Below are 26,246 nucleotides of genomic sequence, written 5' to 3' on the forward strand. Positions count from 1 at the left end.
CTTGGTAGTAGAAATGCCCCTATAGGTTCATACCACTAGGTTAACTTTCCAAGGGTCATGTGACTTCCAGTCTGGTGTCACTAACACTGTTTTACCAGAAACCACATCAGACGCTGGCTGCTAATTAGGCAGACTGTGTGTGTGAGTGAGAAAGAGAGAAAGGGAGGGCGGGAGAAAGCGAGAGAGTGCGCTAGTAATAGAGGAGAGAGAGAGAGGAGAAAGAGTTCTTACTCATTAAGCGATCGACCAAGTTCAGCAAAGCACATTCTCTCTCTCTGCTGCACACACACACACACACACACACACGCACACGCACACAGCGGTACACACACATCGACACAGACACAAACAGAAAGCAGAAGTGGAGAGAGGCTCTGGGGTTTGGGGCGACGTGGTTGGCTATGGCTCACGGCTCTGACAGCAATGATTCCAGTTACGCCAAGTCCCCTTCACCAGCGGGCAGCAGGCAGGTAAGGAGATCCTCTCTCTCTCCCTCTCTCCTTCTCTTATAGCATGGGCGGCAGGTAGCTTAGTGGTTAAGAGTGTTGTGCCAGTAACCGAAAGGTCGCTGGTTCTAATCCCTGAGCCGACTAGGTGAAAAATCTGTAGATGTGCCCTTGAGCAAGGCACTTAACCCTAATTGCTCCTGTAAGTTGCTCTGGATAGGAGCGTCTGCTAAAATGACTAAAATGTAAAATGATAGCATTTATTCAGACGTGAAGTGTTATCATTGGGATGTTTAGACGTGGTAGATGACTGTTATTGTTTTGTCCATCAGCTCAGATGATGAAGGGGGAATTATAATCAGGTTTTCAATAACATATTGTTGAGGTGTCACACATCACCATCACACGACTGGTCTTTAAGGACAGGTTTAAGGTTTGCGTCTAGGAGACGTCTTCTTCCGTTAGTGTTTCGAATTTAGATTGAAATGTAGAATCACATAGAAATGTAGAATCATGCATGACAACACTGAAGAGTTTCCTTGATGACAGTTATTGGTATAGTTAGGTGTTGGTCTGGGGAATCAAAGGCCGTTTGATCAAGGGATGCGCTGATAGACTGCTGGGAAGGGATGGGTCGGGTGGGTTTGACTCGTCAGTTAACACATCAACTCAGATCACGCCTTGTTTCATGTCCTGAATACTACAGTTCTCATGGTATCAGAACAACTCAGCTTTGTAGAAATGCTGCGTCAGTCAAGTCATGCACCAAAGAGGTGTCTCATCCTAGAACTGTCAAAATTGTTATGCATGATTATACATTTTCAATCTACAATATCTATTGTATATTGGAATGAACCCTAATACTCCACCCATTAGTGTTAGTTAGTTGGGGTGGGCATCAGTTACCGTCCTGTCAGGAAGATGACTCTTCCCCGTGTCTCTCCCCAGGGCTCCTCAGACAACATAAAGAAAGTGATGAGAAGGGAGAAGAACCGTATCGCTGCCCAGAAGAGTAGAATGAGACAGACTCAGAAGGCAGACAGTCTACACCTGGTGAGGAGGACTACCCACAATGCAACACACCGATGCGTGCACCATGTCTGGCTATGAGTTAGGATGACTACCCACAATGCAACACACCGATGCGTGCACCATGTCTGGCTATGAGTTAGGATGACTACCCACAATGCAACACACCGATGCGTGCACCATGTCTGGCTATGAGTTAGGATGACTACCCACAATGCAATACACCGATGCGTGCACCATGTCTGGCTATGAGTTAGGATGACTACCCACAATGCAACACACCGATGCGTGCACCATGTCTGGCTATGAGTTAGGATGACTACCCACAATGCAACACACCGATGCGTGCACCATGTCTGGCTATGAGTTAGGATGACTACCCACAATACAATACACCGATGCGTGCACCATGTCTGGCTATGAGTTAGGATGACTACCCACAATGCAACACACCGATGCGTGCACCATGTCTGGCTATGAGTTAGGATGACTACCCACAATGCAACACACCGATGCGTGCACCATGTCTGGCTATGAGTTAGGATGACTACCCACAATGCAACACACCGATGCGTGCACCATGTCTGGCTATGAGTTAGGATGACTACCCACAATGCAATACACCGATGCGTGCACCATGTCTGGCTATGAGTTAGGATGACTACCCACAATGCAACACACCGATGCGTGCACCATGTCTGGCTATGAGTTAGGATGACTACCCACAATGCAACACACCGATGCGTGCACCATGTCTGGCTATGAGTTAGGATGACTACCCACAATACAATACACCGATGCGTGCACCATGTCTGGCTATGAGTTAGGATGACTACCCACAATGCAACACACCGATGCGTGCACCATGTCTGGCTATGAGTTAGGATGACTACCCACAATGCAACACACCGATGCGTGCACCATGTCTGGCTATGAGTTAGGATGACTACCCACAATGCAACACACCGATGCGTGCACCATGTCTGGCTATGAGTTAGGATGACTACCCACAATGCAACACACCGATGCGTGCACCATGTCTGGCTATGAGTTAGGATGACTACCCACAATGCAACACACCGATGCGTGCACCATGTCTGGCTATGAGTTAGGATGACTACCCACAATGCAACACACCGATGCGTGCACCATGTCTGGCTATGAGTTAGGATGACTACCCACAATGCAACACACCGATGCGTGCACCATGTCTGGCTATGAGTTAGGATGACTACCCACTACGCCCTGTGTATGGCACCATATCTCAGCACGACTGGGCTTGGCATGAGCAATTTAGCAGTGAATCAGTTGTCGCCTGAATAAAACCAATAAACATTTCACCCATCCAGGAATCTTATAGTGTTCCAAAAAAAATACTTTGGCAGGTCACCGCAAAAGCCGATTTATAACCTGTGAAAGCCTAGCCTGGTCCCAGATCTGTTTGTGCTCTTGCCGACTCCATTGCTCATTGTCAAGCAAAACAAGGAGTGGGCATGATAGCACAAACAGATCTGGTACTCAGGCTAGTACAAGTCAGTAACCGACTGGTTATGTAGTAATCAGACATTTTCAGACAAGTCCTTCAAATCACAGGGAACATTTCCCCTGGTGAACTACCACGATAAGGCTGTGTTGGTGGGAATCTGTGTTGGTCTGTGTTGGTCTGTGTGAGATGATATTGACACAGTGCTGCTGATGGACCATGTGGCGATGTGTCATCGTGGCTTCTGTTGGGCTCAACATTTAGGCTGAGTCCCAAATGGCTCCCCTACTCCCTGTATAGTGCACTACTTATGATTCTGATACCTGTGAGCTCTGGTCAAAAGTAATGCACTAAAATAAGGGATAGGGTGCCATTTGGCACGCAGCCGTGGCCAGATCTCTACCTATGTGTTTGCTGTAGTGATGAGTATTCGTTATCACGTGTGGGCGTCAGAAACCCAGAGACCAGCACTAATGATAAATTGCACTGAATCTTATCATCAGAAATGTGTTTTTCCTCCTGTTTTTACCTAGAATTCTCAACTGTGACACTAGTTCTCTGTAGTGGTAGGCTGGGCTGGTAGCAATACGTCTCTACTCCACTAGTTCTCTGTAGTGGTAGGCTGGGCTGGTAGCAATACGTCTCTACTCCACTAGTTCTCTGTAGTGGTAGGCTGGTAGCAATACGATTCTACTCCACTAGTTCTCTGTAGTGGTAGGCTGGGCTGGTAGCAATACGACTCTACTCCACTAGTTCTCTGTAGTGGTAGGCTGGGCTGGTAGCAATACGACTCTACTCCACCAGTTCTCTGTAGTGGTAGGCTGGGCTGGTAGCAATACGACTCTACTCCACTAGTTCTCTGTAGTGGTAGGCTGGGCTGGTAGCAATACGTCTCTACTCCACTAGTTCTCTGTAGTGGTAGGCTGGTAGCAATACGTCTCTACTCCACTAGTTCTCTGTAGTGGTAGGCTGGTAGCAATACGTCTCTACTCCACTAGTTCTCTGTAGTGGTAGGCTGGGCTGGTAGCAATACGACTCTACTCCACTAGTTCTCTGTAGTGGTAGGCTGGGCTGGTAGCAATACGTCTCTACTCCACTAGTTCTCTGTAGTGGTAGGCTGGGCTGGTAGCAATACGTCTCTACTCCACTAGTTCTCTGTAGTGGTAGGCTGGTAGCAATACGTCTCTACTCCACTAGTTCTCTGTAGTGGTAGGCTGGGCTGGTAGCAATACGTCTCTACTCCACTAGTTCTCTGTAGTGGTAGGCTGGTAGCAGTACGTCTCTACTCCACTAGTTCTCTGTAGTGGTAGGCTGGGCTGGTAGCAATACGACTCTACTCCACTAGTTCTCTGTAGTGGTAGGCTGGGCTGGTAGCAATACGACTCTACTCCACTAGTTCTCTGTAGTGGTAGGCTGGGCTGGTAGCAATACGACTCTACTCCACTAGTTCTCTGTAGTGGTAGGCTGGTAGCAATACGTCTCTACTCCACTAGTTCTCTGTAGTGGTAGGCTGGTAGCAGTACGTCTCTACTCCACTAGTTCTCTGTAGTGGTAGGCTGGGCTGGTAGCAATACGTCTCTACTCCACTAGTTCTCTGTAGTGGTAGGCTGGTAGCAATACGTCTCTACTCCACTAGTTCTCTGTAGTGGTAGGCTGGGCTGGTAGCAATACGTCTCTACTCCACTAGTTCTCTGTAGTGGTAGGCTGGTAGCAATACGTCTCTACTCCACTAGTTCTCTGTAGTGGTAGGCTGGTAGCAATACGTCTCTACTCCACTAGTTCTCTGTAGTGGTAGGCTGGGCTGGTAGCAATACGTCTCTACTCCACTAGTTCTCTGTAGTGGTAGGCTGGGCTGGTAGCAATACGACTCTACTCCACTAGTTCTCTGTAGTGGTAGGCTGGTAGCAATACGACTCTACTCCACTAGTTCTCTGTAGTGGTAGGCTGGTAGCAATACGTCTCTACTCCACTAGTTCTCTGTAGTGGTAGGCTGGGCTGGTAGCAATACGACTCTACTCCACTAGTTCTCTGTAGTGGTAGGCTGGGCTGGTGGCAATACGTCTCTACTCCACTAGTTCTCTGTAGTGGTAGGCTGGTAGCAATACGTCTCTACTCCACTAGTTCTCTGTAGTGGTAGGCTGGGCTGGTAGCAATACGACTCTACTCCACTAGTTCTCTGTAGTGGTAGGCTGGGCTGGTAGCAATACGTCTCTACTCCACTAGTTCTCTGTAGTGGTAGGCTGGTAGCAATACGACTCTACTCCACTAGTTCTCTGTAGTGGTAGGCTGGTAGCAATACGACTCTACTCCACTAGTTCTCTGTAGTGGTAGGCTGGGCTGGTAGCAATACGACTCTACTCCACTAGCTCTCTGTAGTGGTAGGCTGGTAGCAATACGACTCTACTCCACTAGTTCTCTGTAGTGGTAGGCTGGTAGCAATACGACTCTACTCCACTAGTTCTCTGTAGTGGTAGGCTGGTAGCAATACGACTCTACTCCACTAGTTCTCTGTAGTGGTAGGCTAGTAGCAATACGACTCTACTCCACTAGTTCTCTGTAGTGGTAGGCTGGAAGCAATACGACTCTACTCCACTAGTTCTCTGTAGTGGTAGGCTGGTAGCAATACGACTCTACTCCACTAGTTCTCTGTAGTGGTAGGCTGGGCTGGTAGCAATACGTCTCTACTCCACTAGTTCTCTGTAGTGGTAGGCTGGTAGCAATACGACTCTACTCCACTAGTTCTCTGTAGTGGTAGGCTGGTGGCAATACAACTCTACTCCACTAGTTCTCTGTAGTGGTAGGCTGGTAGCAATACGACTCTACTCCACTAGTTCTCTGTAGTGGTAAGCTGGGCTGGTAGCAATACGACTCTACTCCACTAGTTCTCTGTAGTGGTAGGCTGGGCTGGTAGCAATACGTCTCTACTCCACTAGTTCTCTGTAGTGGTAGGCTGGGCTGGTAGCAATACGTCTCTACTCCACTAGTTCTCTGTAGTGGTAGGCTGGGCTGGTAGCAATACGTCTCTACTCCACTAGTTCTCTGTAGTGGTAGGCTGGGCTGGTAGCAATACGTCTCTACTCCACTAGTTCTCTGTAGTGGTAGGCTGGTAGCAATACGACTCTACTCCACTAGTTCTCTGTAGTGGTAGGCTGGGCTGGTAGCAATACGTCTCTACTCCACTAGTTCTCTGTAGTGGTAGGCTGGTGGCAATACGACTTTACTCCACTAGTTCTCTGTAGTGGTAGGCTGGGCTGGTAGCAATACGACTCTACTCCACTAGTTCTCTGTAGTGGTAGGCTGGTAGCAATACGTCTCTACTCCACTAGTTCTCTGTAGTGGTAGGCTGGTAGCAGTACGTCTCTACTCCACTAGTTCTCTGTAGTGGTAGGCTGGGCTGGTAGCAATACGACTCTACTCCACTAGTTCTCTGTAGTGGTAGGCTGGTAGCAATACGACTCTACTCCACTAGTTCTCTGTAGTGGTAGGCTGGGCTGGTAGCAATATGTCTCTACTCCACTAGTTCTCTGTAGTGGTAGGCTGGGCTGGTAGCAATACGTCTCTACTCCACTAGTTCTCTGTAGTGGTAGGCTGGTAGCAATACGACTCTACTCCACTAGTTCTCTGTAGTGGTAGGCTGGGCTGGTAGCAATACGTCTCTACTCCACTAGTTCTCTGTAGTGGTAGGCTGGTAGCAATACGTCTCTACTCCACTAGTTCTCTGTAGTGGTAGGCTGGTAGCAATACGTCTCTACTCCACTAGTTCTCTGTAGTGGTAGGCTGGTAGCAATACGACTCTACTCCACTAGTTCTCTGTAGTGGTAGGCTGGGCTGGTAGCAATACGTCTCTACTCCACTAGTTCTCTGTAGTGGTAGGCTGGTAGCAATACGTCTCTACTCCACTAGTTCTCTGTAGTGGTAGGCTGGTAGCAATACGTCTCTACTCCACTAGTTCTCTGTAGTGGTAGGCTGGTAGCAATACGACTCTACTCCACTAGTTCTCTGTAGGGGTAGGCTGGGCTGGTAGCAATACGTCTCTACTCCACTAGTTCTCTGTAGTGGTAGGCTGGTAGCAATACGTCTCTACTCCACTAGTTCTCTGTAGTGGTAGGCTGGGCTGGTAGCAATACGACTCTACTCCACTAGTTCTCTGTAGTGGTGGGCTGGTGGCAATACGTCTCTACTCCACTAGTTCTCTGTAGTGGTAGGCTGGTAGCAATACGTCTCTACTCTACTAGTTCTCTGTAGTGGTAGGCTGGGCTGGTAGCAATACGTCTCTACTCCACTAGTTCTCTGTAGTGGTAGGCTGGTAGCAATACGTCTCTACTCCACTAGTTCTCTGTAGTGGTAGGCTGGGCTGGTAGCAATACGACTCTACTCCACTAGTTCTCTGTAGTGGTAGGCTGGGCTGGTAGCAATATGTCTCTACTCCACTAGTTCTCTGTAGTGGTAGGCTGGGCTGGTAGCAATACGTCTCTACTCCACTAGTTCTCTGTAGTGGTAGGCTGGTAGCAATACGTCTCTACTCCACTAGTTCTCTGTAGTGGTAGGCTGGGCTGGTAGCAATACGACTCTACTCCACTAGTTCTCTGTAGTGGTAGGCTGGGGTGGTAGCAATACGACTCTACTCCACTAGTTCTCTGTAGTGGTAGGCTGGGCTGGTAGCAATACGACTCTACTCCACTAGTTCTCTGTAGTGGTAGGCTGGTAGCAATACGTCTCTACTCCACTAGTTCTCTGTAGTGGTAGGCTGGTAGCAATACGACTCTACTCCACTAGTTCTCTGTAGTGGTAGGCTGGGCTGGTAGCAATACGACTCTACTCCACTAGTTCTCTGTAGTGGTAGGCTGGGCTGGTAGCAATACGACTCTACTCCACTAGTTCTCTGTAGTGGTAGGCTGGGCTGGTAGCAATACGACTCTACTCCACTAGTTCTCTGTAGTGGTAGGCTGGTAGCAATACGTCTCTACTCCACTAGTTCTCTGTAGTGGTAGGCTGGTAGCAATACGTCTCTACTCCACTAGTTCTCTGTAGTGGTAGGCTGGTAGCAATACGTCTCTACTCCACTAGTTCTCTGTAGTGGTAGGCTGGGCTGGTAGCAATACGTCTCTACTCCACTAGTTCTCTGTAGTGGTAGGCTGGTAGCAATACGTCTCTACTCCACTAGTTCTCTGTAGTGGTAGGCTGGGCTGGTAGCAATACATCTCTACTCCACTAGTTCTCTGTAGTGGTAGGCTGGGCTGGTAGCAATACGTCTCTACTCCACTAGTTCTCTGTAGTGGTAGGCTGGGCTGGTAGCAATACGTCTCTACTCCACTAGTTCTCTGTAGTGGTAGGCTGGGCTGGTAGCAATACGTCTCTACTCCACTAGTTCTCTGTAGTGGTAGGCTGGGCTGGTAGCAATACGTCTCTACTCCACTAGTTCTCTGTAGTGGTAGGCTGGTAGCAATACGACTCTACTCCACTAGTTCTCTGTAGTGGTAGGCTGGGCTGGTAGCAATACGTCTCTACTCCACTAGTTCTCTGTAGTGGTAGGCTGGGCTGGTAGCAATACGTCTCTACTCCACTAGTTCTCTGTAGTGGTAGGCTGGGCTGGTAGCAATACGTCTCTACTCCACTAGTTCTCTGTAGTGGTAGGCTGGTAGCAATACGTCTCTACTCCACTAGTTCTCTGTAGTGGTAGGCTGGGCTGGTAGCAATACGTCTCTACTCCACTAGTTCTCTGTAGTGGTAGGCTGGTAGCAATACGTCTCTACTCCACTAGTTCTCTGTAGTGGTAGGCTGGTAGCAATACGACTCTACTCCACTAGTTCTCTGTAGTGGTAGGCTGGGCTGGTAGCAATACGTCTCTACTCCACTAGTTCTCTGTAGTGGTAGGCTGGGCTGGTAGCAATACGTCTCTACTCCACTAGTTCTCTGTAGTGGTAGGCTGGGCTGGTAGCAATACGACTCTACTCCACTAGTTCTCTGTAGTGGTAGGCTGGTAGCAATACGTCTCTACTCCACTAGTTCTCTGTAGTGGTAGGCTGGGCTGGTAGCAATACGACTCTACTCCACTAGTTCTCTGTAGTGGTAGGCTGGGCTGGTAGCAATACGACTCTACTCCACTAGTTCTCTGTAGTGGTAGGCTGGTAGCAATACGACTCTACTCCACTAGTTCTCTGTAGTGGTAGGCTGGTAGCAATACGACTCTACTCCACTAGTTCTCTGTAGTGGTAGGCTGGTAGCAATACGTCTCTACTCCACTAGTTCTCTGTAGTGGTAGGCTGGGCTGGTAGCAATACGTCTCTACTCCACTAGTTCTCTGTAGTGGTAGGCTGGGCTGGTAGCAATACGTCTCTACTCCACTAGTTCTCTGTAGTGGTAGGCTGGGCTGGTAGCAATACGTCTCTACTCCACTAGTTCTCTGTAGTGGTAGGCTGGGCTGGTAGCAATACGACTCTACTCCACTAGTTCTCTGTAGTGGTAGGCTGGTAGCAATACGTCTGTACTCCACTAGTTCTCTGTAGTGGTAGGCTGGTAGCAATACGTCTCTACTCCACTAGTTCTCTGTAGTGGTAGGCTGGGCTGGTAGCAATACGTCTCTACTCCACTAGTTCTCTGTAGTGGTAGGCTGGTAGCAATACGACTCTACTCCACTAGTTCTCTGTAGTGGTAGGCTGGGCTGGTAGCAATACGACTCTACTCCACTAGTTCTCTGTAGTGGTAGGCTGGGCTGGTAGCAATACGACTCTACTCCACTAGTTCTCTGTAGTGGTAGGCTGGTAGCAATACGACTCTACTCCACTAGTTCTCTGTAGTGGTAGGCTGGTAGCAATACGACTCTACTCCACTAGTTCTCTGTAGTGGTAGGCTGGTAGCAATACGTCTCTACTCCACTAGTTCTCTGTAGTGGTAGGCTGGGCTGGTAGCAATACGTCTCTACTCCACTAGTTCTCTGTAGTGGTAGGCTGGGCTGGTAGCAATACGTCTCTACTCCACTAGTTCTCTGTAGTGGTAGGCTGGGCTGGTAGCAATACGTCTCTACTCCACTAGTTCTCTGTAGTGGTAGGCTGGGCTGGTAGCAATACGACTCTACTCCACTAGTTCTCTGTAGTGGTAGGCTGGTAGCAATACGTCTCTACTCCACTAGTTCTCTGTAGTGGTAGGCTGGTAGCAATACGTCTCTACTCCACTAGTTCTCTGTAGTGGTAGGCTGGGCTGGTAGCAATACGACTCTACTCCACTAGTTCTCTGTAGTGGTAGGCTGGTAGCAATACGTCTCTACTCCACTAGTTCTCTGTAGTGGTAGGCTGGGCTGGTAGCAATACGACTCTACTCCACTAGTTCTCTGTAGTGGTAGGCTGGGCTGGTAGCAATACGTCTCTACTCCACTAGTTCTCTGTAGTGGTAGGCTGGGCTGGTAGCAATACGTCTCTACTCCACTAGTTCTCTGTAGTGGTAGGCTGGGCTGGTAGCAATACGTCTCTACTCCACTAGTTCTCTGTAGTGGTAGGCTGGGCTGGTAGCAATACGACTCTACTCCACTAGTTCTCTGTAGTGGTAGGCTGGGCTGGTAGCAATACGACTCTACTCCACTAGTTCTCTGTAGTGGTAGGCTGGGCTGGTAGCAATACGACTCTACTCCACTAGTTCTCTGTAGTGGTAGGCTGGTAGCAATACGACTCTACTCCACTAGTTCTCTGTAGTGGTAGGCTGGTAGCAATACGACTCTACTCCACTAGTTCTCTGTAGTGGTAGGCTGGGCTGGTAGCAATACGTATCTACTCCACTAGTTCTCTGTAGTGGTAGGCTGGGCTGGTAGCAATACGTCTCTACTCCACTAGTTCTCTGTAGTGGTAGGCTGGGCTGGTAGCAATACGACTCTACTCCACTAGTTCTCTGTAGTGGTAGGCTGGGCTGGTAGCAATACGACTCTACTCCACTAGTTCTCTGTAGTGGTAGGCTGGGCTGGTAGCAATACGACTCTACTCCACTAGTTCTCTGTAGTGGTAGGCTGGTAGCAATACGACTCTACTCCACTAGTTCTCTGTAGTGGTAGGCTGGTAGCAATACGACTCTACTCCACTAGTTCTCTGTAGTGGTAGGCTGGGCTGGTAGCAATACGTCTCTACTCCACTAGTTCTCTGTAGTGGTAGGCTGGTAGCAATACGTCTCTACTCCACTAGTTCTCTGTAGTGGTAGGCTGGTAGCAATACGACTCTACTCCACTAGTTCTCTGTAGTGGTAGGCTGGGCTGGTAGCAATACGACTCTACTCCACTAGTTCTCTGTAGTGGTAGGCTGGACTGGTAGCAATACGACTCTACTCCACTAGTTCTCTGTAGTGGTAGGCTGGGCTGGTAGCAATACGACTCTACTCCACTAGTTCTCTGTAGTGGTAGGCTGGGCTGGTAGCAATACGTCTCTACTCCACTAGTTCTCTGTAGTGGTAGGCTGGGCTGGTAGCAATACGTCTCTACTCCACTAGTTCTCTGTAGTGGTAGGCTGGTAGCAATACGTCTCTACTCCACTAGTTCTCTTTATTGGTAGGCTGGTAGCAATACGTCTCTACTCCACTAGTTCTCTGTAGTGGTAGGCTGGGCTGGTAGCAGTACGTCTCTACTCCACTAGTTCTCTGTAGTGGTAGGCTGGGCTGGTAGCAATACGACTCTACTCCACTAGTTCTCTGTAGTGGTAGGCTGGGCTGGTAGCAATACGACTCTACTCCACTAGTTCTCTGTAGTGGTAGGCTGGTGGCAATACGTCTCTACTCCACTAGTTCTCTGTAGTGGTAGGCTGGTAGCAATACGTCTCTACTCCACTAGTTCTCTGTAGTGGTAGGCTGGTAGCAATACGTCTCTACTCCACTAGTTCTCTGTAGTGGTAGGCTGGGCTGGTAGCAATACGTCTCTACTCCATTAGTTCTCTGTAGTGGTAGGCTGGGCTGGTAGCAATACGACTCTACTCCACTAGTTCTCTGTATCAGAGTAGCATTGCTGATATGGCACGTGACTGGAGGTACTTGAGGTATAGTCAAAGTGAAAAGCACAGTCACTTTCATTTCAACGTTTTTTTTTGTTGATTGACTGGCTGGCTGCAGAGTCAAGGTTTTAGTCACTGACTTTCACTACTGTCGTGTCTAGTAGAGAACACCTATTTCCGTTTGTAGAAGCTACAAATACATTTAGTCTTAGCGGTTAGTGTTGCTGAAGAGAGTATTATCAATGGGAAACCATGCATTTCAGCTGAGGACCCTTTCTTCATAAGGTCTATGGTGTCATGTCAAAATCAATGCATTTGGAGCTGCTAGAAGACATCCGTGCAACTCTAACTCTCGAGAAAATATGTCTGTAATTTAATAGAATGCTGGTCGGATATAGTTTTTTCAGTGGTTTTTAAAGACTATCATTCATCTACAACAATTCTTGCTCTGAGGTCCTCATGTATGTATATACATGTTCCGTTACAGAGTGGGCCTGTATATTATCAGGCCCAGATGATCAAGGTACAAGCTCTGCATGCTCGTGGGTAACGATGGCCTTTTAGTCCCAGAGGTGTGGGAAACAAAACAGGTTAGACAGAAAAGTTCCACTTGTTGGTTCCTCTAAAAAGGTCAAGACAGGGGCCAGGTTAAGAGGAGGGAAGATAAGACTGTTATGCCATGTGGTCTTACTTTCAGAGACAGGCCTGGGTAAACCCCAGTGCTCACGTCACTTAGGCTAACAACCCACTGACACGGGTCCTTTACCAGAAATTACAGCCGTTCTCCCCACTCCTGCCCACGGTTTTCTACTATACCTCATTTACACAGAAGAGAGAGAGAGAGAGAGTCTTCTGAACGACTATTACTCAGGAAACAGGAAACGTGTCACAGTGAGCGAAAATTCAACTTCCTGTTTATCAAGCGAGTTGAAGAAACCATACAACCACAGAATACGCTGAGCCCTCTCATGCTCTGGTGAGGCCTGGGCTGAGCCAACACGGGAGTGGCAGGTAGCCTGGCGGGTAGGAGCATTGGGCCAGTAACCGAAAAGGTTGCTGGATCGAATCCCAGAGCTGACAAGCTAAAAATCTGTTGAATCTGCCCCTGAGCAAGGCAGTTAACCCACTGTTCCCAGGGCGCTGATGACGTGGATGTCGATTTAGGGCATCCCCCCCCCCTCCCCCCCGCACCTCTCTGATTCAGAGGGGTTGGGTTAAATGCGGAAGACACATTTCAGTTGAATGCATTCAGTTGTACAACTGACTAGATATCCCCCTTTCCTTCCCCCCCCCTCCCCTCACATGCTCTGGTGAGGCCTGGGCTGATGGATAAGTCTCACAGAACTAGACCAGGTGGGATGGTTTGCATAGAATGGAATCACATGATCTGGATCTACCAACCGCATCCTGGGTTTTCACTAAAATGATTGGAAGATAATTTGTTGACAAATGAATGAAAGTGGCTTTGTTTTTTATCCGCAGCGACAGACTGATGATGCCTCGGTTGTAAAAAAAATAAGCGGTCGATGTCCGCGCCCCCCGCTGAAATCGAATTAACATAATACACAAATCCCCAACAAAATCCGTCAGTTTGAGCTGGAGATACATTAGCTTGACTTTTTTACAGATCCTCAGTTGAAAAAATGAATGGAATTATATATGCAGATTGTTCACTGTAAAAAAAATAAGGGGTTAAATACATCAAAAATAAAATTACAAATGAGGCCAAATACCATGGGACCACGCAGCCGTCATACCGCTCAGGAAGGAGACGCGTTCTGTCTCCTAGAGATGAACGTACTTTGGTGCGAAAAGTACAAATCAATCCCAGAACAACAGCAAAGGACCTTGTGAAGATGCTTGAGGAAACAGGTACAAAAGTATCTATATCCACAGTAAAACAAGTCCTATATCGACATAACCTGAAAGGCCGATCAGCAAGGAAGAAGCCACTGCTCCAAAACCGCCATAAAAAAGCCAGACTACGGTTTGCAACTGCACATGGAGACAAAGACCGTACTTTTTGGAGAAATGTCCTCTGGTCTGATGAAACAAAAATAGAACTGTTTGACCATAATGACCATCGTTATGTTTGGAGGAAAAAGGGGGTAGCTTGCAAGCCAAAGAACACCATCCCAACCGTGAAGAACGGGGGTGGCAGCATCATGCTGTGGGGGTGCTTTGCTGCAGGAGGGACTGGTGCACTTCACAAAATAGATGGCATCATGAGGAAGGAAAATGATGTGGATATATTGAAGCAACATCTCAAGACATCAGTCAGGAAGTTAAAGCTTGGTCGCAAATGGGTCTTCCAAATGTACAATGACCCCAAGCATACTTCCAAAGTTGTGGCAAAATAGCTTAAGGACAACAAAGTCAAGGTATTGGAGTGGCCATCACAAAGCCCTGACCTCAATCCTATAGAAAATGTGTGGGCAGAACTGAAAAAGCGTGTGCGAGCAAGGAGGCCTACAAACCTGACTCAGTTACACCAGCTCTGTCAGGAGGAATGGGCCAAAATTCACCCAATTTATTGTGGGAAGCTTGTGGAAGGCTACCCGAAACGTTTGACACAAGTTAAACAATTTAAAGGCAATGCTACCAAATACTAATTGAGTGTATGTAAACTTCTGACCCACTGGGAATGTGATTAAATAAATAAAAGCTGAAATAAATCATTCTCTCTACTATTATTCTGACATTTCACATTCTTAAAATAAAGTGGTGATCCTAACTGACCTAAGACAGGGAAGGAAGTTTTACTAGGATTAAATGTCAGAAATTGTGAAAAACTGAGTTTAAATGTATTTATTTGGCTAAGGTCTATGTAAACTTCAGACTTTAACTGTACATTTGATTGATTGATTAGTTTCTGTGGTTTCAGGAGAGTGAGAACCTGGAGAAGGAGAACGCAGCTCTGAGGAAGGAGGTGAAGAGACTAACAGAAGAGGCCAAGTATCTCTCCTCCGTCCTGACTACCCATGAGCCTCTCTGCACCGGCCTGGCCCCTCAGACGACCCATGACCTCCTGTACTCCCCCCATCACCACGGGAGCAGTGCCTTCCACCACCAGCACAGCATCGCTGTGTCGCACTACCAGCACTGATCACCACAGACCAACAGGGGGTGCTAAAGAGAAGCTAGAGAAGTTTACTGACCTTGGTACACCATGGAACCCTATTTCCTACATAGTGCACTACTTTCTACCAGAGTCCTATGGGTCAAAAGTCGTGTACTATATAGAGCCACTTGAACAGAATGTCTAGAGGTTCGAGTAAAGACTGGTGTTTGAAACAGCACAGAACAGGCAGCACTTAGGAATGGTTTCTTGGTGTAAAATAAACTGATTTTCTTATTTTGAAAGATGACTAAGGCACATCAATATAAAATGACTTCCAAACCTATCTCTATGACGTGAATGTAGAATCAATCAATGCATTGACAATGCAAATAGTCTACTATAGGACAGAAAACCAACATGATCGATACCAGAACACCAGTTTGTGGAAATGTTTCTTGTACTCTATTCATACAATGATGAATGATAACATTCCATGTATTTTTTTTAATTTTTTAAAATCTTTCGTATATTTCCTTTGGTCCCTCCAATCTTGGAGGTTAAATGTTTTTGTGCATTGCTCTTGCATGAGGTTGTGTGTCAGTTGTTCTAGATTTGACCTTTTTAAATATTTGAAGTAACGCTGAACTGTATCATTGTTCCCACATTTTCAACAGTTTTGTTATTTTAGTGTTGTTGTCCTAAAAACGTGTAATAGTGCAATTGTTTTACTAGAAATACTCAGGATATTATCCCACATCGTATATGATAACGACAGGTTATTTTTGATGGAGGTAGAGGGGCATTGATAAATCGTGCTTTAATGACTCCCTGAAATGGAAAATATTATCGTCGAAACAAACAATGCTGCTTTTCTAGTTTGATACCAACAAATGTATTATCTGCATCATGTAAGTGCTATCTGACAACCAGACAATCACTTTGATAACTAAATCTTAATTTTTGTCTCTATTGTTCATCTATATGGTCGCTAGGTGGCGCTGTGTACCTATAAGTAACGGTAAGGTACAGTAAAGCGTTGTATGCTCCAACATGATTGTTTCTCTTATTGCGCTGTGGCAGGAGGATTTACAATGTCTTTAGTTTACCATAAGTAGTATTGTGATTGTACTTTTTGAATATTTTCTGTTGTATTGAAAAGTATTTTATTTTATTTTATAGCGTCTTACTGTACATTTAGAAATAAAGTTAGAAAAAAAATGGAAATGCAAATAGTGAATTTGAGACTCATGTTTTTAGGCCAAGGCTTGCTTACATTTTCTTGTTAAATATTTTGTTGCATTGTCGAGAAGGAATCTGCAAGTAAACATTTGGTTGGACGGTGTATACCATGTGTATCCTGTACATACGAGTCGACTAATGAATCTTCAAACTAACATGATCAATTCTATTGTAATTCCAGAGCCATATTCCATTCTATTATTGGGCCAGTGGATAGTGCTTTGCGTATCTGTGTTGTATAGCCTGTGCCACCAACCGCAAAAAAATAGCATTTTGGCATGGAGAGTGGAATAACTTTAGACTGTAATACACTCTCAATGGCAAAATGCAATTTTTATATGTATGTCTGAGGGCGGGGGACCAAAGAAGTCGGATGTTCGGGGGCAAGATGTAGCTCCCCCCGGTGTTGTCCAGTGCCACATTTCAACCCAGACGGCGGTGACGTAAAACCGGCGTTTACATCGGACGACGCTGACCTGAGTGACATATAGCCACACGTTATATTTTTAGACACATTTAGGGCTATATAGCTATGTATATTGAGTTCAAACTGCTTGTGAAAGTAGGCTATTGTTTTGTCAACTCCAGCACACGAAGAACGGCAGGAAGTGAGGATATGTAGGCTAACTTGTAATGTAGCAAGGTTTGAGTGTGGTGTCTAAAACCTTTGCGCGAACTTCGAATTATTTCATGGTTTCGCTAACTAACTTCATTTTATCTCAGGGAATGACTTTGCTTTAAAACGACTTTATTTGCTAAAGTGGCATAATCAATAGAAACCGGTGTCAAGTTGTAGTTTGATTGGCGAACTTCGAGAGGTGGTGTAGCTGGCTTGTTTTAAATGTCCCAAAACTACATTTATTTTCCAAAGGTCTGGGAGCGGTCGTAGATAGTCAGGCTACTCTGAACTCTCACTGAAATGTAACAGAAATACGTGTCTGTATTGTATTCACCAGCACGTCTTTGAATAAAACGTAAACTGCAATATGAGCAGCGGAAAACCCTCCTTGGTTGATGGCGAAATCAAAGACAATCAAAATGTGTCGGATTTGGGAAAAAATAAAATAATGTCTGCGGGTGACAGCGAGGAGGTACAACTCACCCGGAACGGCGACGATACAACCCAAACCATCAAACTATACAAACGGCGATGGTTCATCGTGTTGCTATTCAGCTCGTACTCTCTCTGCAACTCGTTTCAATGGATCCAGTACGGAATTATCAACAACATTTTCATGAAGTTCTACGGGGTAGAGTCTTTCACCATAGACTGGATGTCAATGATATACATGTTGACTTACATTCCCTTCATATTCCCAGTCACCTGGCTACTGGATAAGAAGGGTCTCCGTGTTATTGCGCTAGTGGCTACGGCCATGAATTGTGCGGGGACTTGGATCAAGGTGACCAGCGTGAGACCGGACCTGTTCGCGGTCACCATGCTCGGACAGTTCTGCTGTTCCCTGGCGCAGGTGTTTATCCTCGGGATGCCGTCGAAGATCGCCTCGGTGTGGTTCGGATCGGAGGAAGTGTCCACCGCTTGCTCCATCGGGGTCTTTGGAAACCAGGTACGTTATGTAGTCTAAGATCCAATAAGTTGAAAAGTAATTGCAAATATAGCTATTTGATTATGCAATTACAATGTAATTTTGCAATGTGTTATCTGAATGTCCCAGATTACTCCACCCAGGTGTCCATTTGACCCAGTTGCGTATTGCGCATGACTCTCAAGCCACTACTGGTCTATATTGGTCAGTTGGTCATCTCTCATCCTCTGCCCTCAAAAGTGGAAGGTCAATGTCATCACATACAGTGCCTTCAGAAAGTATTCACACCCCTTGACTTTTTCCACATTTTGTTGTGTTACAGGGCTGAATTTAAAATTGATTAAATTGAGATGTTGTGTTACTGGTTTACACACAATAACCCATAATGTCAAAGTGGAATTATGTTTTTAGAAATGTTGACAAATTTAATTAAAAATAAAAAGCTGAAATAAGTATTCAACCCCTTGGTTATGGCAAGCCTAAATAAGTTCAGGAGTAAAAATGTGCTTAATAAGTTGCATGGACTCACTCTGTGTGCAATAATAGTGTTTAATATGATTTTTGAATGACTACCTCATCTCTGTACCCCACACATACAATTATCTGTAAGGTCCCTCAGTCCAGCAGTGACTTTCAAACAGATTCAACCACAAAGACCAGGGAGGTTTTCCAATGCCTCGCAAAGAAGGGCACCTATTGGTAGATGGGTAAAAAAAAAGCACACATTGAATTTCCCTTTGAGCATGGTGAAGTTATTAATTACACTTTAGATGGTGTATCAATACACCCAGTCACTACAAATATACAGGTGTCCTTCCTAACTCAGTTGCTGGAGAGGAAGGAAACCGCTCAGGAGTTTCACCAGGATGCCAATGGTGACTTTAAAACACAGAGTTGAATGTCTGTGATAGGAGAAAACTGAGGATGGATCAACAACATTGTAGTTACTCCACAATACTAACCTAAATTACAGAGTGAAAAGAAGGAAGTCTGTACAGAATAAAAATATTCCAAAACATGCATCCTGTTTGCAATAAGGCACTAAAGTAAAACTGCAAAAAATGTGGCAAAGTAATTACCGTTATGTCCTGAAAACAAAGCGTTATGTTTGAGGCAAATCTAACACATCACTGAGTACCACTTTTAATACTTTCAAGCATGGTGGTGGCTGCATCTTGTTATGGGTATGCTTGTCATCGGCAGGGACTAGGGAGATTTTTTTTAATAATAAGAAATGGAATAGAGCTAAGCACAGGCAAAACTCTAGACAAACCTGGTTGTCTGCTTTCCAACGGACACTGGGAGACAAATTCACCTTTCAGCAGGACAATACCTTAGAACACACTGGAGTTGATTACCAAGACACATGGAATGTTCCTAAGTGGCCTAGTTACAGTTTTGACTTAAAATCGGCTTCAAAATCTATGGCAAGACTTGAAAATGGCCGCCTAGAAATGATTTTAAAAAACAACTTGACAGAGCTTGAAGGCGTGTCGGCCAGCAACGCCTTCACATGGCTGCAGTACGGCATCGTTGGCAACGTCTTCATGCGTTTCTACAACATCGACGAGCTGGCCCTCGATTGGCTCTCCTATGATCTACTTCCTGTCTTACATCCCGCTCATCCTGCCCATCCTCTGGTTGCTAGACAACCGCGGAATTCAGGGACGTGGTGATGGCTGGCGCGGCATCAAGACAGGTAGTGCTAGACCGGACATGTTTCTGCTGATGTTCTTCGGTCAGTTTGTGCTCGGTCGGTACGGTGTTCATCCTGGGGATCCCCTCTGTCCTGGCCTCCACCTGGTTTGGTAAAGTGAGGTCTCCACTGCCTGCTCCACAGGAGTGCTGGGAACACTGCCTGCTCCACAGGAGTGCTGGGAACACTGCCTGCTCCACAGGAGTGCTGGGAACACTGCCTGCTTCACAGGAGTGCGGGGAACACTGCCTGCTCCACAGGAGTGCTGGGAACACTGCCTGCTCCACAGGAGTGCTGGGAACACTGCCTACTCCACAGGAGTGCTGGGAACACTCCCTGCTCCACAGGAGTGCTGGGAATACCGCCTGCTCCACTGGAGTGCCGGGAAACCAGGTTTGTCTGCAACTCTGTCTTCTGTATCTTTTCAACTATAGTGGACTGTCCTAGTAGCAGATGTTGTAGAATAGGTTTTTTTCTTTGAGTGAGTGCTATCTGTTTAGCCTACATCCTGAATCATGCCCTGTGCTAGCTGTTTAGCCTACATCCTGAATCATGCCCTGTGCTAGCTGTTTAGCCTACATCCTGAATCATGCCCTGTGCTAGCTGTTTAGCCTACGTCCTGAATCATGCCCTGTGCTAGCTGTTTAGCCTACATCCTGAATCATGCCCTGTGCTAGCTGTTTAGCCTACATCCTGAATCATGCCCCGTGCTATCTGTTTAGCCTACATCCTGAATCATGCCCTGTGCTATCTGTTTAGCCTACATCCTGAATCATGCCCCATGCTATCTGTTTAGCCTACATCCTGAACATGCCCCGTGCTATCTGTTTAGCCTACATCCTGAATCATGCCCTGTGCTATCTGTTTAGCCTACATCCTGAACATGCCCTGTGCTAGCTGTTTAGCCTACATCCTGAATCATGCCCTGTGCTAGCTGTTTAGCCTACATCCTGAACATGCCCTGTGCTAGCTGTTTAGCCTACATCCTGAATCATGCCCTGTGCTAGCTGTTTAGCCTACGTCCTGAATCATGCCCTGTGCTAGCTGTTTAGCCTACGTCCTGAATCATGCCCTGTGCTAGCTGTTTAGCCTACGTCCTGAATCATGCCCTGTGCTAGCTGTTTAGCCTACGTCCTGAATCATGCCCTGTGCTAGCTGTTTAGCCTACATCCTGAATCATGCCCTGTGCTAGCTGTTTAGCGTACATCCTGAATCATGCCCTGTGCTAGCTGGTTAGCCTACGTCCTGAATCATGCCCTGTGCTAGCTGTTTAGCCTACGTCCTGAATCATGCCCTGTGCTAGCTGTTTAGCCTAGATCCTGAATCATGCCCTGGGCTAGCTGTTTAGCCTACATCCTGAATCATGCCCTGTGCTAGCTGTTTAGCCTACATCCTGAATCATGCCTTGTGCTAGCTGTTTAGCCTACATCCTGAATCATGCCCTGGGCTAGCTGTTTAGCCTACATCCTGAATCATGCCCTGTGCTAGCTGTTTAGCCTACGTCCTGAATCATGCCCTGTGCTAGCTGTTTAGCCTACGTCCTGAATCATGCCCTGTGCTAGCTGTTTAGCCTACGTCCTGAATCATGCCCTGTGCTAGCTGTTTAGCCTACGTCCTGAATCATGCCCTGTGCTAGCTGTTTAGCCTACATCCTGAATCATGCCCTGTGCTAGCTGTTTAGCGTACATCCTGAATCATGCCCTGTGCTAGCTGGTTAGCCTACGTCCTGAATCATGCCCTGTGCTAGCTGTTTAGCCTACGTCCTGAATCATGCCCTGTGCTAGCTGTTTAGCCTAGATCCTGAATCATGCCCTGGGCTAGCTGTTTAGCCTACATCCTGAATCATGCCCTGTGCTAGCTGTTTAGCCTACATCCTGAATCATGCCCTGTGCTAGCTGTTTAGCCTACATCCCGAATCATGCCCTGTGCTAGCTGTTTAGCCTACATCCCGAATCATGCCCTGTGCTAGCTGTTTAGCCTACCCTACTGTGTGGATTCAGCTTGGACACTAAACTCAATCTTTGCCCGACACCTTTGTTGACATACAGTTGTGCAGAATAGGTCATTGTGGCAAAGACTCTGAGAATAGTGTGTTTGTTTGACTCTTTGGACCAAGGGCCAGATGAACACATGCCGCTCAACACTACAGCCCTGTGAGAAACTGTCATTGTTGTATACACATGCCGCTCAACACTACAGCCCTGTGAGAAACTGTCATTGTTGTATACACATGCCGCTCAACACTACAGCCCTGTGAGAAACTGTCATTGTTGTATACACATGCCGCTCAACACTACAGCTCTGTGAGAAACTGTCATTGTTGTATACACATGCCACTCAACACTACAGCTCTGTGAGAAACTGTCATTGTTGTATTCAGCGCTGAGCGCAATCGTCGTCATCGGAACTCACAGTCACTAGCGGGACATTGAGCCCCTAACAGCTCTGTTGCATCCCGCAGTGTGTTATGTTTGGTGTGGCGTTCTTTTATGTTTTTAATTTGTACACTTTTGTTTGTAAACCATCTGTCAATGATGGCTTTACAGTTGCTGCGGGGGGTGTTGGACTGATCTTGTTGATCGTGTACATACCCACTACAAACGGACTAAATTATGAAAACGCTGCTGGCAGTGGAATCCAATACAGCAGAGAGTTCCTACTGCAATGCAACTCAAACACGAATGCCATGGATATCCCAATGGCCCATCTAATCCCTGATTTGTCTGGGAGTCGATTACAAACCCAAATGCAAACGTGGAAAACGCAGGGGGAATCAGACAAAGACTTTTAAAACTTAACACCTTGCTGATCAATGCCCAGTCACTGAGGGGGAAAGCGGATGAGCTGTCAGCGAATCTGCGCTTCCAACACGAATACCGGGAGGCCTGTTTGCTGGCGTTTTCTGAGACTTGGCTGGATGACAGAGTCCCGGACAGGGAAGTGGAGCCGGATGGCTTCACACTGGTCAGAGCGGACCGTGATCGTCACAGGGAAACGTCACTGCGGGGGCATCTGCCTGCTTGTCAGGGACCAGTGGTGTAAATCGATCCTGGTAAGAGAGAGACTCCCGACATTGAACTGCTTTCTGTGTCACTGCGACCCTACTATCTGCCCCGTGAGTTCCCCCAATTGTTTGTTACCCTTGTGTACATTCAACCAAAAGCTAACATAGCAAAGGCATCAGAGATTATTTATAATCTGTCACAGAAACTGGAATCCATCTCCCCCGACGCAAACCCACATTTATTTTAGGGGATTTTAACAACTGTACTTTGCACAAGGTCCTGCGCACGGACCACCAGTATGTGAAATGTCACACTAGGAAAAAAGACTATTGATTTGTGCTATGGGACAATACCACATGCTTTCACTGCCACCACCAGACCTCCTCTTGTGACATCAGACCACAGTGTTGTCTACCTCCGGCCTGCCACCACCAGACCTCCTCTTGTGACATCAGACCACAGTGTTGTCTACCTCTGGTCTGCCACCACCAGACCTCCTCTTGTGACATCAGACCACAGTGTTGTCTACCTCCGGCCTGCCACCACCAGACCTCCTCTTGTGACATCAGACCACAGTGTTGTCTACCTCCGGCCTGCCACCACCAGACCTCCTCTGGGGACATCAGACCACAGTGTTGTCTACCTCCGGCCAACCTACTGTCGGCTCCTGGAGAGGGAGAAACCTACAGTTAAAACTGTCCAGATCTGGACTGACAATAGTATCGCTCGTCTCCAAGGGTGTTTTGACTGGACTATGTGGGAGGTATTTCAGGACAGCTCTGATCTGAATGAACTCCCAGATGTTGTTTCAGACTATGTACACTTCTGTGTTGCGCCGACTAAAACAGAGGAGTTGACGATGACATTCTTCCTCTCCTCAACACGGCCTATAGACATCTAGAGGGTGTTTAAATCCCATGTCAGGGTTCTGTTTTTTGGCTTTTCTTCTGCCTTCAACACAATCCAGCTTTACATTCTGCCACGGAGACTCATAAGGGACTTCTCCTTAGATGGGGGGGCTGGTTTTGTGGCTGTTGGACTTCCTGAGCCAGAGGTCACAGCGGGTCAAAGGGGGGTCCCCACGTTTCAGACATACACACCACCAACACAGGCTCTCCTCAGGGATGTGTTTTTTTCCCCACTGAACATCTTGTACACTAATAGTTGTACTAGTTCCCATCCTGACAGACACCTAGTTCCCATCCTGACAGACACCTAGTTCCCATCCTGACAGACACCTAGTTCCCATCCTGACAGACACCTAGTTCCCATCCTGACAGACACCTCGTTCCCATCCTGACAGACACCTCGTTAAGTTCGCTGATGACGCTGCCCTGATCAGCCTGTTGCATGGTGAAGAGGAACACCGTGGCCCGGTCCTAAACGACTTTGTAGAGTGGTGTGACGAATCACTACTTGGTCCTCAATACCAACAAGACCAAAGAGATGTGCATAGACTTCAGGAAGCGTACAACACCTACCTCGGCAACATCTATCAGAGGTCAGAACGTAGAGATTGTAGAGGAATACAAATATCGGGGTGTCCTCTTGGTCAATAAGCTTCAGTGGAGTGAATGTACAGACCTGATCAACAAAAAGAGTCAACAGAGACTGTACTTTCTCAAAAGCTGGGATCTTTTAATGTTGACTGTACTATACTGACTCTGTTTTACAAATCTTTCATTGAGAATATTTGAACTTTTTGTATTGTTTGGCAATGCCGCTGTCAGCCAGAGAAATGTGCTGAGAAGGATTATCACCATAGCAAGCAAGGTACTTGGAGTCAGACAGACAGGCCTGGATGAGATCTTTAAGATCAGAGCCCTCTGCAAGGCTCACAAAATCATTTTTTTGACCCAAGCCACCCCCTGTAGCCAGACCCAAGCCACCCCCTGTACCCAGACCCAAGCCACCCCCTGTAGCCAGACCCAAGCCACCCCCCTGTACCCAGACCCAAGCCACCCCCCTGAACCCAGACCCAAGCCACCCCCCTGTAGCCAGACCCAAGCCACCCCCCTGTACCCAGACCCAAGCCACCTCCTGTAGCCAGACCCAAGCCACCCCCCTGTACCCAGACCCAAGCCACCCCCCTGTACCCAGACCCAAGCCACCCCCCTGTACCCAGACCCAAGCCACCCCCTGTACCCAGACCCAAGCCACCCCTGTACCCAGACCCAAGCCACCCCCCTGTACCCAGACCCAAGCCACCCCCCTGTACCCAGACCCAAGCCACCCCCCTGTACCCAGACCCAAGCCACCCCCCTGTACCCAGACACAAGCCACCCCCCTGTACCCAGACCCACCCCCTGTACCCAGACCCAAGCCACCCCCCTGTACCCAGACCCAAGCCACCCCCCTGTACCCAGACCCAAGCCACCCCCCTGTACCCAGACCCAAGCCACCCCCCTGTACCCAGACCCAAGCCACCCCCCTGTACCCAGACCCAAGCCACCCCCCTGTACCCAGACCCAAGCCACCCCCCTGTACCCAAACCCAAGCCACCCCCCTGAACCCAGACCCAAGCCACCCCCCTGTACCCAGACCCAAGCCACCCCCCTGAACCCAGACCCAAGCCACCCCCCTGTACCCAGACCCAAGCCACCCCCCTGTACCCAGACCCAAGCCACCCCCCTGTACCCAGACCCAAGCCACCCCCCTGAACCCAGACCCAAGCCACCCCCCTGTACCCAGACCCAAGCCACCCCCTGTACCCAGACCCAAGCCACCCCTGTACCCAGACCCAAGCCACCCCCCTGTACCCAGACCCAAGCCACCCCCTGTAGCCAGACCCAAGCCACCCCCCTGTACCCAGACCCAAGCCACCCCTGTACCCAGACCCAAGCCACCCCTGTACCCAGACCCAAGCCACCCCCCTGAACCCAGACCCAAGCCACCCCCCTGAACCCAGACCCAAGCCACCCCTGTACCCAGACCCAAGCCACCCCCCTGAACCCAGACCCAAGCCACCCCTGTACCCAGACCCAAGCCACCCCCCTGTAGCCAGACCCAAGCCACCCCCCTGTACCCAGACCCAAGCCACCCCTGTACCCAGACCCAAGCCACCCCCCTGTACCCAGACCCAAGCCACCCCCCTGTACCCAGACCCAAGCCACCCCCCTGTACCCAGACCCAAGCCACCCCCCTGTAGCCAGACCCAAGCCACCCCCCTGTACCCAGACCCAAGCCACCCCCCTGTAGCCAGACCCAAGCCACCCCCTGTAGCCAGACCCAAGCCACCCCCTGTAGCCAGACCCAAGCCACCCCCCTGTAGCCAGACCCAAGCCACCCCCCTGTACCCAGACCCAAGCCACCCCCCTGTACCCAGACCCAAGCCACCCCCTGTAGCCAGACCCAAGCCACCCCCTGTAGCCAGACCCAAGCCACCCCCTGTAGCCAGACCCAAGCCACCCCCCTGTACCCAGACCCACCCCCTGTACCCAGACCCAAGCCACCCCCCTGTACCCAGACCCAAGCCACCCCCCTGTACCCAGACCCAAGCCACCCCCCTGTACCCAGACCCAAGCCACCCCCCTGAACCCAGACCCAAGCCACCCCCCTGAACCCAGACCCAAGCCACCCCCCTGTACCCAGACCCAAGCCACCCCCTGTACCCAGACCCAAGCCACCCCTGTACCCAGACCCAAGCCACCCCCCTGTACCCAGACCCAAGCCACCCCCTGTAGCCAGACCCAAGCCACCCCCCTGTACCCAGACCCAAGCCACCCCTGTACCCAGACCCAAGCCACCCCTGTACCCAGACCCAAGCCACCCCCCTGAACC

The 26,246-nt window shown here is 48.3% G+C and overlaps 2 protein-coding genes across 2 annotated transcripts in view; both read left to right on the forward strand.

Annotated features, from left to right (window-relative positions):
• Positions 1-401: 401 nt before the first annotated feature.
• Positions 402-15,024, forward strand: LOC311108507 (basic leucine zipper transcriptional factor ATF-like; the record flags this gene model as incomplete). Its single annotated transcript, XM_084151139.1, has 3 exons — positions 402-470; positions 1,395-1,499; positions 14,803-15,024. 3 exons carry the CDS (start codon positions 402-404, stop codon positions 15,022-15,024), a joined length of 396 nt encoding a protein of 131 aa, XP_084007265.1.
• Positions 15,025-16,613: 1,589 nt separating this feature from the next.
• LOC311108074 (choline/ethanolamine transporter flvcr2b-like) overlaps positions 16,614-26,246 on the forward strand; it is a gene marked incomplete at its 3' end in the record, with an annotated part of 40,385 nt that continues 30,752 nt past the window's right edge. The window contains exon 1 of the mRNA XM_084150720.1: positions 16,614-17,786. Coding sequence (XP_084006846.1) covers positions 17,205-17,786 — 582 coding nt within the window. The 5' untranslated portion in view covers positions 16,614-17,204. The remainder of the gene's footprint in view (positions 17,787-26,246) is intronic.

The sequence above is a fragment of the Coregonus lavaretus genome (genome assembly GCF_964263955.1).
Source record: "Coregonus lavaretus genome assembly, chromosome: 33".
Lineage (NCBI taxonomy): Eukaryota > Metazoa > Chordata > Actinopteri > Salmoniformes > Salmonidae > Coregonus > Coregonus lavaretus.